This window comes from Lipophrys pholis (assembly GCF_963383615.2).
Source record: "Lipophrys pholis genome assembly, chromosome: 2".
NCBI lineage: Eukaryota > Metazoa > Chordata > Actinopteri > Blenniiformes > Blenniidae > Lipophrys > Lipophrys pholis.
This window is the reverse complement of record NC_137636.1, coordinates 29,081,433-29,094,596: the sequence shown is the minus strand read 5'-3', so window position 1 is coordinate 29,094,596 and position 13,164 is coordinate 29,081,433. Positions and strand designations below refer to the sequence as shown.

General features: G+C 40.4%; 1 protein-coding gene across 1 annotated transcript; it reads right to left on the bottom strand.

The window, feature by feature from the left end:
- Positions 1-153: 153 nt before the first annotated feature.
- chrnb4 (cholinergic receptor, nicotinic, beta 4 (neuronal)) lies at positions 154-7,443 on the bottom strand (the record flags this gene model as incomplete). The annotated part of the gene is made up of 5 exons (XM_080458806.1): positions 7,306-7,443; positions 5,470-5,514; positions 5,110-5,219; positions 3,111-4,164; positions 154-318 (listed from the first exon to the last, which is right to left on the bottom strand). The coding sequence occupies exons 1-5, from the start codon at positions 7,417-7,419 to the stop codon at positions 154-156; spliced, it is 1,488 nt and encodes a 495-aa protein (XP_080314932.1). The 5' UTR covers positions 7,420-7,443.
- Positions 7,444-13,164: the final 5,721 nt, after the last annotated feature.

Below are 13,164 nucleotides of genomic sequence, written 5' to 3'. Positions count from 1 at the left end.
TCTTATCCAGTGGTGGATATCGCATCCCACAAGGATGCCAGAACTTCTGATATCTAAACTTTCTCTGCTCTTATAACTGTAATTGCTCTTTATAGCACAGTCAATCCTGTGAAAATAAACAAAAAAAAACAAAGTGATGGTGGCCCCTGCTCGTCAGATGCGAGGGGTGTCTGAGCTGGGCTGCTGATGGGGAACGATCTGACTCTGGAAAACGGGCTGGAGAAACAGACCCAGGGTTCCCACCACACACACTATGACAAAGATCCAAAGGAACATGCGATCCACCACCATGGCCACGTACTTCCAGTCCTCAATCACCTGCAAGAAAACACAAATCACCTTTCAATTGCTCAGCATGCGTCTTTTTCAAAGCAGTTTGCAAATCTTTTTTTTTTTTTTTGTTAAATTATGCTGCAATGTGCACACTTGCAGTAATCAACATCTATGTTTCACGCTACATTCTTTATTTACCATAATAATAAACAGCAAGAGACATTTATTCTCAGATGTTGACATGCGGAACAATTAAGCTCATTATTAGGCTGAATCTCTGAAAAGACCATCTCCTTGTTGCTGAGGCCAACTCTGAAAACCCGGGTGACCCTTTCACTCATTGTCAGCACTGTCCTTGGTGGCTTTAGAGACATGTCATTACGAATTCCTTGTGTCCTCATTGGATTATTGATTAGTCAGAGAAAGTGATTGACTGACCCGTCTGAACTCAATTTGCTGGGTCAGAGCCACTACTTAAGGTTACTGCAGTTCCTTCCGGCTTCTTAAAGGTCACAGGGAGAACCGTAAATATTATGCCAATACTAATACTATTGACCCCGTTTAGTAGGAGCAGAATGTTGCTCCTGAGCCACGTTGTTCGAAACAATTGATGCCATGTCCAATGGCCAAATATTCCCTTTCGGGGAAATGGATTGATGTTAACCCTCAGCGTTGCCCTCTGGCAAAAAAAAAATCCAAAACACTTTTCTGGCCTGTCGCTTTAAATTTTTTTTCTTTTTACGTTTGAATCTTTTCAAAGTGTCGTGGGATGTGTTTCTGTCCAAGAAACTGTTCGTGGTTTGAATTGGATTTTGTCGGAAATTTGGATTGGAGCAAAGCAGCATGTGACACACTGAGGTAAGATTGAAACTACTTTTCTACATTGTTAAGTAGAAATACCTAACTATATATGTTTTTTATTTTGGTTTTTATTTGTTGCCTCAGGGCAACATGATGAGCAATATGCTTAGATCAGTTACGAGAAATGGACACAACTACATTTTACAGCTGCAATTAACTTAATAACATAACATCATATTTTAGTATAATATATCTCTTACTTGTGTTTCATCATTTCAAGAAGAAAAACCTTGGTGTTTTCATACCGACAGAGCACATCATTGCCCTCATGGTAATGGAAAGATTGGGGCGGCAACGTTTGTGACTGATAATCTGAAAAGTCATGTGTCATGGTAAATCTTGGACTGGAAATTAAAAAAGCATATGCAGTATTCCCAAAACAGAGATATCTCTCTGTATTCAACTGGTTTTTGGCAGAACGTGAAATTGGCCTGGCCTTTACTGCTGGTGATGACTATACAGAAAATATGATATGGCAGCCAATCCATATATATATAAAAATTGTAGCTGCAATAAAGTTTACTTTATTGATCCATTATGAATTAAAATGACTGTCTTGTAGTTGGATACCTCCGAACAAATCAGCATGATTGCAGTTTATCTCAGTGTCTGTAAAGGCCTATGTGATATATTAAAGAAAAAAAAAATATATATATATATATATATATATATATATATATATATATATATATATATATATATATATATATATATATATATATATATATATATATATATAAGATTAGGTTAAAGATGAAAGGTGCAAGCTTTCCTGAAATATTTTATGCACAAAATTAGGACGTATAGAGACCTGGACTTTTGGGCACAAAAAGTGTGACCAATCTGTCAAATTTTGAAAATTTCTCTCAGATGTCACAAGAATTGAGGATCACTGTTGCCTTTAGATTAATGAGATTGATTTGATGTGTGTGAAAGATGAGGAGGTCAAACAAATAAAGAGAATAAGAAAAGGACAATCCAAAAATGCAATATCAAATGTTTTAAAATGCAATTTTTATCCATTCAAGATTGATGATTTCCGTAGAGTTGGGACTAACTGAGGGAAGTGATTTTGTTTTTGCACTGAATCATAAATGGACGACTGTGAATTGTCTCTATTTAGTACTTGAGCTTGGAGCTGCTGTGTTCATCAAATTTAGTAACAAAAACACCAACTATTAACTATTCTTATTGAATGTTTTTGTTTAGTGAAACAGCAAGATTACAAGGATTGAGGAAGTGTCACTGCTATTGCACACAACGGTTGTAATTATTTTTTCTGATCTCAAAATTATCTGTCGTGATTGATAAAATGCTTGAATTAGTTTTTCTAAGATTGGTCAAACAAACCAGATAATCACTTTAATATATTATTATCTTTGCCAACGAAAGTTGGGCTGAGAAGGTTATGTTTATGGCTGTGTATAGTTATTGGTATGTATGTATGTATGTATGTATGTATGTATGTATGTATGTATGTATGTATGTATGTATGTATGTATGTATGTGTGTGTGTGTGTGTGTGTGTATGTATGTATGTATGTATGTATGTATGTATGTATGTATGTATGTATGTATGTATGTATGTATGTATGTATGTATGTGTGTGTGTGTGTGTGTGTGTGTGTGTGTGTGTATGTATGGATGTATGTATGTATGTATGTATGTATGTATGTAAGTATGTATGTATGTATGTATGTACAGAGTGGAAGGGAGAGGCACCTCTTCCTCTTCTCCTTCTTCTTGTGGAGAGGCACCTCATGGAGGTCAAATGAAATCAAAAGTAGATCAAAGTCTGTTGCCATGGAGACACTCCGGAGCTCGCTGCTATTATCGCGATTCAGCAAGTATCTAGAAACACTGGTGTGAGTGTTTATCAGTGTTTCGCGCGGCGACGTCACTACCTGATGTTGGCGACGGTCTGCGCTCTTCTCGTTTGATGATATGAAACATTTGGTTTTGATGTGTGTACTTACACTCTGATCATCGTCGTCTCCCATCATGTGCTCAGCCACAAAGCGCACGCCGTTCACCGCCTCCTGCACATCAGCAGCCCACTCTGAGTTGCTTCTCTGGTGGAGGTCCTGGGAGGATGTGAACGCGCTGGGGAGGTAGTCCGTGCTGCGCATGTCGCCTTTCCTATTGCACTGGCTGTAACCCATTGCAGGAGCTATATTTTTGTGCCCCGGCGTTGAGAAGGCGGAGTCGGAACATAACAGGGCAGAGGATGACATGGTGATACCCGTCTGCGACGCAACTGGGTAACCCAAACCCAAAATGGCTCTCCTGGCCCGCAGGCACCGCTGTTGTCTCAGTCTCTGACGTGCGGAGTTGTTGTGAGGGCGTCTCATGAAGAGTAAGGCTGGCAGCTTCACAAGAAATATCAGCTTGACCCAGGAAGGCATGGTATGGGTGCTGGGGGAGCGGTGGTGCACGTTAAGCACGCACACACTGGTGATGATGGAGAAGGTCACCAGCACCATGGTGAACATGAGGTATTTGCCGATCAGGGGCACATCCAGTGAAGTGGGGGGGACAATTTTTGAGATTAGAAGCAGGAAGACGGTGAGAGCCAGGAGGACAGAGATGCAGAGGGTCATCTTCTCTCCGCAGTCCGAGGGCAAGTAAAAGACCAGGATGGCCAGGGAGGTTATCAAAACACAGGGAATTATGAGATTTATTGTGTAGAAAAGAGGCTTTCTCTTGATGATGAAGTCATACGTGAGGTCCACGTAGGTGGGATCCAAAGGGTTGACTGTCCGTCTGCCTGGCAGTGCTAAGATGTCCCACTCCCCGCTGGGAGTGAAATCATCCATGCTGGCCATCTCAGACTTCAAGATCAGATCAATCTCCGTGTGGTCGTACGTCCAGGAGCGAAACTTGAGGGTGCAGTTCTGCTGGTCAAAGGGAAAATGCTTGACCTCAATCTTACAGGCGCTTTTGTAAATGGCGGGGGGAAGCCAGTTGATGCTGCCGTTGAATAGGACGATGACATTGGTGTAGACGGTTACCTCATATGTACCATCGGCACTGGTGTGAGAGAAGAAGAGAGGTTAACAGAGGTTCACATTTCCATGACGGTTAAACACAATCAACTCAAACTCTTGTTTGTTTGTATTCATACGTGTGTGAATTGAAGGATTACTGGCTGTTACTTTTAGCTGGTGTTTCTTTATGTGTTATTGCTCAGCTAGTGATGATGAAAGAGGCACTAATTCTTTAGAAATGATCTGACTGACTGAATGTACATCAGTCACTACCAGCGTTGCCACAGTTACCTTGAAAAAGTAATATGATTACCAATTAGTAACTCCTTTAAAAGTAACTTAGTTATTTTACTGATTACTTGCATTTAAAAGTAAATAAATTAGATTACAAGTAACTTTTTAATTACTTTCAGCAGCTGCCGACACCCCCCACCGTCTCAAAATATAAATGACAACTGGTTTTTCAAAAGACTCAGTTCTGATATCTGCCTGGCCTCCTGCTGAAGCACATTTTAACCATTGACCTACATTCTTTGTTGTATTTATATCTGACTCGTAGTTTTATTATCAGATTGTTACTATTGCTGGTATTTATTTAGCTGGTTCTGTAGTTGTAGTCTGTCGTTACACTATTTATCTGTCTATTTATTTGCACTACCTGCTCTATGCAACATTTTAATTGCCCCCCATTTTAATTTGTTTGTGTTTTGTTTGAGGGAGAATGGAGGAGCGGGTAACAAAGTGGCTTTACTCGTCTTCCTTTCCAAAGTCCTGCGGGACGCTGCAATAGTAACGCGCAGTGACTTGGAGAAGTAACTTTAATCAGATTACTGGTTTGGAGATAGTAACTCGTTAGATTACTCGCTACCGAAAAAAAGTGGTCATATGAAAGTAACCGGCATCGCTGGTCACTACGGACAAATTATTTACATAAAGACGTATTCTGATTGACTGAAGTGGAACACCATGACAAACAAAGGAAACTTGCTTGTTGTACAGGACAATATCCGGCAGCCAAATGTGTCTGGAGGGAATACGCAGCTTGTCAATGCCTTCGTATTTCGCGGGGTCCCAGGAAAGCCTGTAGTCCACCCAGTGCTGGAGAGGTAGAGGGACATGATCGTCAGTCTGACTCCCGATTTCAGTGCAGTCTCTCAGTACCAGCTGATTTCTAATTACATGCTTCATTATCGGTGAAATATGCTTGAAGCACAATTATGAAAGCAGTTGGTTCCACATTGAGAGTGCAGGAATGGATATGGTTTAATCCAAGTTCATGGGGAAGGACATTTATTAACATATATGGTTATTAAGTGTCATTTGACTTGTAGAGCTTCATTGCACTTACCTGAGTGAGCCAGACATTTGTGGTCATGATCTGCTCTCTTTCATTCTGAAAATACACACGTTAGATAGAAATCACTCTCAATACGAGGTTAAAACACAAGTACAATGGACAGAGCATCAAAAACAGTGGCATTTATTTATTTCTTGTGTTTTTATTGTATTGTTTGTTTGTTTTTTCATTTTACTGCATAATTCATCTCTATATTGTCACAGTAAACCCTTTGTGTACTAAGTGACTGCATCCATGCACCCTGCTGTCAACTAATGGGCTCAAACTGTCACTATTAACGAATCAGTCACATCTTATTATCAGAGTTTGAATTTTAAGGGTCTGATATTCGTCCAGGCACTGACTGTCATATTTTTGGGGGTAACATTTCACAGTTGTCCAGTCTAGCAAAGTTAAATCTGTAGAATTTAGAGGCCTAAAGAACAGGGCAATTTAATTTCCAGTCAACAATTTGTGAGCTGTTGTTGTTATTGTATTTGAATTCTCATCACAATGTTTCCTTCCAGAAAACATGCCTGAAATAATGAAGTATTTGTCGTCAGAATACAAAAAAAATTATCCCAATTATCTGGAGCATTACAGGACCGGTTCAACTGGCTTCCTCCAACAGATTCCTCCTACTGTTAATCACAGCATGGAACAAGAAAGTGGGATTCAGCCTCCTCTGTTTTTCAAAGCTTGAGTTCTGATGCTCGCATGTCGTTTCGTCACATTGCCTGATGCGGTTACGGGTCAATGTTGACAAGCCTGTAACTAAACTTGACTGTTCACGACCCCGGCGGAGTTTCATTTGTTTTTCTTCTGCACCACTTTTGATAAATACTGACCACTGCAGACTAGAAAACCTCACCGTTTTGTAGATGTGATGACCTGTCACCGATCCATCACAGCTTCACTCTTACAGTTAGTCGGACTCTAATATTATGTTTTTTCTCTTTCAACCACAAAAACCTCGACATACACCTCACCCTATACCAAGGTAAGATTTTATTATTTTATATAAATCTTAGTCCAGATAATGCCACTGCCTAAGAAAGTCATTGAAGTCACTAAAGACCAAAATAAATAATCCATTCTGTTGTGGTAGATCAATGTCTTGTCTATGATTTGGTGTGTGAATTACAAAGTGTCAGCATCAAACACCTTTGTTCAAGCTTCTGCGTGTTTGAAATCAAGGCTTATCACTATTTGTTTTGTTTCAAACAACAAAAGCCCGTCCTTGTTTACCGTCATCTTTACAACGGCATTTCGTTTGAAGCGAAGTCAAAGATTACTGCGCTGAAATCCTCCTCTCCTCCAAGATTGCATGTTAACATGCTTGTTGGTTGCTCTGCCATCTCACCGCCATGACATACACTTCCAATAAAGTGATACCAAATAGCAATTACTCCAAGGGGTACAATGCACACCCATAAACTGGGGCTGCCTCGCTCTGCGGCTGAGCCCGGCCTCCGCTGTAAATCAAAGGGGAGTTCCTATCACTGTGGCTAAAACAGCTTTATGGCCCCTTTTAATCCAATGTGCTGAAGTTTCAATCTGGACATGACAGAGGCAGAGATCACAGCTGACCAGATCTATCTTCCACTCCATCCATCCGTTTGGAGCTACTGCCGCTCCGCAGAAGCCGCTTTGTGATTGACTGCTTCCTTAAAGCTTTGTGGCTCACGCTCCGTCTTCTAAATCAACCTCCTTCTTTCAGTGTGCCACTTGTTTGTTTGTTTGTTTGTTTTTCTGACATGCCGTCTCTTCTGAGGACAGTCAAACATATATAAATACACACATTTGGTCATGGTGTGTGTTTGTGAGAGAAAGGCTCTGTTGTCTTACCACGCTGATGAGCTGTGCTAAGGACACTTGCAGCTTGACTGTGACCCTCTCTGTCCTGTTGACAGCCGGACGAATGAGCGGATTGTAGCGGTCCTTTCCCAGCAGCCAGTTCATGAGACGCTCCTCTGAGTCAGCACAGCTGCTACCTGGTGACACAGTTTGGTTTTTAACAGCTGTACATGTAGCACATACACACCCCACACCTCTATTCACCAAGACACTAACGGTAGGCCTGTAGAGTTTGTCATCACAGGTAAAAACAATGAAATTAGAAAATGCATGTGAAGTGCATCTTCACTTTACATTCTTACACTGTTTGCCCATACACACACGCACGCATTCACCAGAAACAGGTAACTGCCATGCAAAGTGCTCATACATTATAATTTGAGCACATAATAGCCTTGTAAATTACCGTCCTTGTTATCAAGTGCCACCATTAATTCCATAATGTTCAATTTTTTTTTTAATAAATATTTTACATTTAGAGATTTGAACCATATTGTTTTTGCATTATCAAAATGGCTGTCGTAAAATAAAATAGCAAAGTCGTCCAGCTTTGTCACAACACACCTGTTCGGTGTCCTGTGCTCAATATGTGTCTCATTACAAAATGTTGAGGGACTAAACATTAGTCAGCAGAGCTTCACGGTGGCGTAGTAGGAATCACGCTGGTATAGCAAAAAAAGTAGAAATGTACCCGGGTTTTTCTTCAAGTGGATCCAAAAACAAGTCCAAAAACAAGTATTTGAAGCTAATTTGTGACTAAACTGACCTGAATGTGTGCTTGTCTATATCTGTGTTAGTCCTGTGAAGTGTTCAGGGTGGATCCTGCAGTCAGCTGGGTTTGGCTCCAGCCCCTGGTGGCCTTTAAGTGGATGTTGCTAAAGAGTGATCCCCCTACATCTGACAGTAACGCCGGCTTATGGTGGGTTACAAGCAGCTTGGTAGCTGGGAAAAAAAATTTTTTTTTACAACAAATTGAATTCATCTTTTATGATGACATCCTGTTTTTTGTTTGTTTTTTTGTGATGGATAGTAAAATTTGAGTAAACATCTCCATACACACTGACATTCAGGCTTCATGTACCCAAATTAAGAAATAAAAGTGGGGTCCAAGTGATAAGTTGGCCTTGGAATCAATTTACACCACAGTTCTTCTGCTCCTCTGTTAAAGAAAAAAAATCAATCAATACTGTGCAGAACCATGAAAGATAAGTGAAATCATTTCTTAAATCAAAAGTTTTCCTTGCTATCCAGAGAGGCAGCAGCCGTCAAGTAGTGAAACCAGGGATTGCTGTTATGGAAATTACACAGGAATGTTACAGAGGGCCTGAAGTCACTTCTAAATTGCATTTTGAACAAGGGCAGATATTTTCACAGCATGTAGATATTCAGTTTTCTTATGATCTGATCTTAAAGCAACAACCAATGGGTATATCCTTTAAGTGAGAATGAGCCAAGAATAGGCTACCAACAAATAAACTTCACCTCTGGCCTCCATGCCTGATAAATGACGCCTGAGTCGGGGGTGAAGACAAGCCCTGATTGAAATTGATGTTGGGCTCTTCTCATCTGGACCTGATTGGATAATGTGGCTCTGCCTCTTCCATTTCAATTGCATGCAGCCGGTTATTGATGCCTCCACATGGTGCGAAGTAGCTGAGTCAACTCACTCATATGAGGAGAGACTCACACCGATGGCCCACAGAAGTAGAATGGCTACTGCTATGGATGTATAGCAGCGCAATATTCATGGATGCAAAGCTTTATCAAATGTGTGATCTGTAAACCTGACACTAGGATTTAGTCTGTCTTCTTCTTGTTCCATATCAAACTGTGTGTCATGATCAGCCTGTGGCTTTCCAGGGTGTGGTGGAGCAACGGTCTGGCCCCTGCAGGTCAGCGCATGCTGCCCCAAATGTGCTTTTGTCAGTAACTTGGCTTTGGTCCCAATCAACAAAGAGGGACTTCCACATCACAATCCAGCAGATTGTGTTTTCTCAAAATCTCAGGACACCAGAATGAAACAAGCTCAGTTTTCCCCTGATGTGAAGTCCACTCATAATACCACCAGAATAGCCGTGGTCACCTTTCTGTGAATACACTCTGTGTGTAGCTGCAGGTTTAAAATGAACCACTGAGTCCTTGTTGCTCTGACATCACAATGATTGGGAATGAGGCCAGGCGTGTTCATAAAATGGTAGCGTAAACTGGTTCTGGAGTTGATAAGGTCATTCTTTGTTACCCAATATTCAACAAAAGTGGAATATATTTGAAGACTTGACATCATAATGAAGTCTGCTGTAGAATATATATATATATATATATATATATATATATATATATATATATATATATATATATATATATATATATATATATATATATATATATATATACGTGTGTGTACTTTTCCTTTTTTTTTTTAAAAAATGGCATTTATTTTTTCGTATAATTGTGTATTTTTCTTTAGATTTTTTTGTTTTTGCATAATAGTTGACATCATTTGAAACAGTCGGAAACACGAACATTTTGGTCAAGCAGAAGCCAAGGTATTCTTTGTAAAGTTTTAAGCACTAAATCTCTTTATCCGTTGATTTAAAAAAAAAAAATTTGGGGGGGGGGGGGGGGGGGGGGGGGGCACAGAGTAAAAGTATGAGAAAATCTTTTATCTAGATAATCGCTGATATGGTCAGAATGACGCCACTTGACAAAACGATGTGTCCATTTATAGCGCAGCCAATAAAAAATAGAGGCAGATAAGCCTTTATGAGTCGTGAGTAATAGTCTATCATTAAAACGTTTCAGTGCGTAAAAGAAATATTGTTTTTTACTTCAAGGAAATTATTTCTCAGCAAAAAGTCACTAGGATTATTTTGGAGTTTACGCACAGAAACTGAACGCGACTTTCATCAGTTTCGTGTCGCCGCAGAATGAAAAGAAAGTGTAACTTACATAGTAGGAGGGAGAGAAAGTACGCGAGGAAGGAGAGAGCCCGAGCCATTTTCACGGCACCATCTGGGAGTCGCCGCCCGGTGATGAAGCCTCGAAGCCGCGGAGTCCAGCGCTCCTCTCCCCGGACATGCCGGTCTTCTTCAAGGTTTGATCGCCCCGTCAGGTCTGCGCTGTGGATCCTGTTGCCCCATCGCCGGGGTAATTCATGCCAGTCCGCCCTGTGAGACTCGCCGAGGCTCCAATAAGGGCACGCGGGTCTGGTGCGCTCCGCAAGCCCGTCCTGTCCTGTCCTGTCCCCTGCAAGTCCTGCACCCAGTCTGGAATCAGCTACAAGTTTCCCCCCCAGCCTGTGCTGCTATTTAAGGTGATAGTATTTTATACTCTTATGTGCACTGCACTCGTTGTATTTTGTCCATAAACCTGGGGAAGTTTGTGCCAATCTGCATCGACCCACAGTGATTTTGTATGACTCAAGTTGCTCTCACTCGCAAATAAATGTACATATGTGCATTTTCCAATACAACACAACAGATAATATGAACGACAATCAGAATGTTTAGAAACGTTTCAAGAAAAACTGTCTGCTGCCCTCATATCTTGAGTCAGGCACCATCGCCACTAAAATTAACTAAGCGTCCTAAGCACAGATGTTGATATACGGATCTGGGCTTAATTCTTCCCCAAGCAGCCAACATTAACTTGGCGACCGAGGTGACTTGTGATCACTTGCTGACTTTACACTGCTTTGGTGAGAGTGCTCCAGCCACGACAGTAAATTACTCAGAACGTGAGATTTAGTGAGGTGAAGTCCAGTCAGACCTGCAGCAGTGCAATCTTAGTGCGGCAGATTTACAGTCACCCAGCTGCTTAAAGCCTCATTATACTGACCAGTAAAAGGACTGTATCAGGCATGAGGAACAGCACTGAGGACCCTCCTGGGGATATAAATTCAAGCTCCAAAGACTTTGTTTCTGGATCATTGCAGGCTGATCAATAAGACCTGATTAGGTTTTGACCCTTTCTTGTTTCTGAGATGGGACCGGAGACCCGACAGCCTGTTCGTCTGTTTGTGAATTCATATGTGTCAGATCTGGTGTAGATACAGAAAACAAATGCATTCTTAAATATCAAAGCATCATTGGCATCATTTCTTAATCCAATAATTTGCTTATATTCCTATATATATTCCTGTTTGCAGTCTCACAGTGGAGTGTGTGAATGTGAGTGTGTGTGACTGGTTTGTCTGTCCACGTGTGCCCTGTCATGAAATTTTAAGATGGAATTCAGGCTCCTGTAACCAGAAGTTGGATAAATAAAAAGTGCATGATGGACGATGGACAAGACAGAGACGTTAAATTTTTAAGCCTGGAATTTAAATCCAAGATATACGTTTGACTGTGTCAGTTGTAAATTATTCTTTGTAAATTGTTTTTGCGTTAGAGAAAAAAAAAAAAAAAAAGTCCAAACCAAAGAAATACCCCAAACTGTTTGCCTGCTGTCTCCTACAGGTCCATTGGTTGTGTTACAGAACATCATGTGTACATAGAGGATAAATAAACTTGTTACCATCCACAAAGTCCTGCTTGTTCATAACAAATAGGAGTCAGATCCACGGTGATGCCAGATGAACCGTCCTCCTCTTTCTAATGCCAAAGCCTCAAGACAGTTTCTATTGATGGGGTTTTTGTTTCACTGTGGGGTTTAGAAAAATTAAATGGATTACATGTAGGAAAAGATCGTTGCTGCTGAAGCAAATATTGATGCAGCCATTTATTACTCTGGCCTCTACCTTTGTAACCTTGTAAGCTTTTAATACACCAGTCAAATGATTTCATGGACTCGCTCTGGATGGTGTCATTGAAGGCTGCACACTGCATATTTTATTTTAATAGCACGGGGTTATACAACATATTTAACGCTTCACAATTGGTTGCTGTAAATGTGTGACTGTAATTATGCTATGATAAGTTTCAGGTGGACTGATCTCACTTCGCCTTTTTAGACACCTGTCCTTCTGTGAAACATGTTCAAACTGATCAGGCTGCTTTCTTCTCCCAGGAGTCCTGGGTAGTGAAACATAACAGGTCAGAAATGAACCAAAAGCCAGTTAATTATATAATTAGCAGCCTATTTCATCATCACACACCAGAATTGCAATTTAGAGGAACACCTTAACAGAAAATGTTCAATTTGAACAATATACTTCTAAAAGAGGCGCTACATTGGATTCAAGCCAAGGGTTCACTGACTAATGGAGTTTCATCTATTACGTTTCAAGGAGTAAACCATTGAATCAGTTATTTCTAAAATGAAAGCATTTTAAGCACTATGTTTTATGTCTTTACAATAGAGTCACAAAAATAGAAAAAAAAAAAGTAAAACTCCAAAAATAGCACGTGGTTTGAGGGTGAAGTCTCAACCGTTGTTGCAAATTCCAAAATAGAACCAAGTTACATCACAAGGATGTAATGTTAATGTTCTACACTCTGACCTCTGACCTCTGACCTCTGACCTCTGACTGTGGGGACAGGTCAGGGCGTCCGTAGATTGCTTTCAGATTTTCTTTTTTAATTCTTTTTCCAGTATATGCAGGTTATGCAGAACAGATTTGCTCTGGCTGTCTGACTCCTACTCCTACAGGACAAGACAATATTATTACTGTATATAGCGAAATAAAAATTTGTAACAATTATTTTTTGGATCCGGATCAACACCAACATTTTATCAGTTCTTCTTTTGATCAAAATGCACCAGCGTACAAATTTTCATGAAGATTGTCTGATTAGTTTTTGAGATATTATTATTGAGGTCTTGTTAACAGACAGACAGACAGACAGACAGACAGACAAGATGGTGGAGGTAACAATATCAACATCTACTGCGTCCACATTCCAGTTTGAT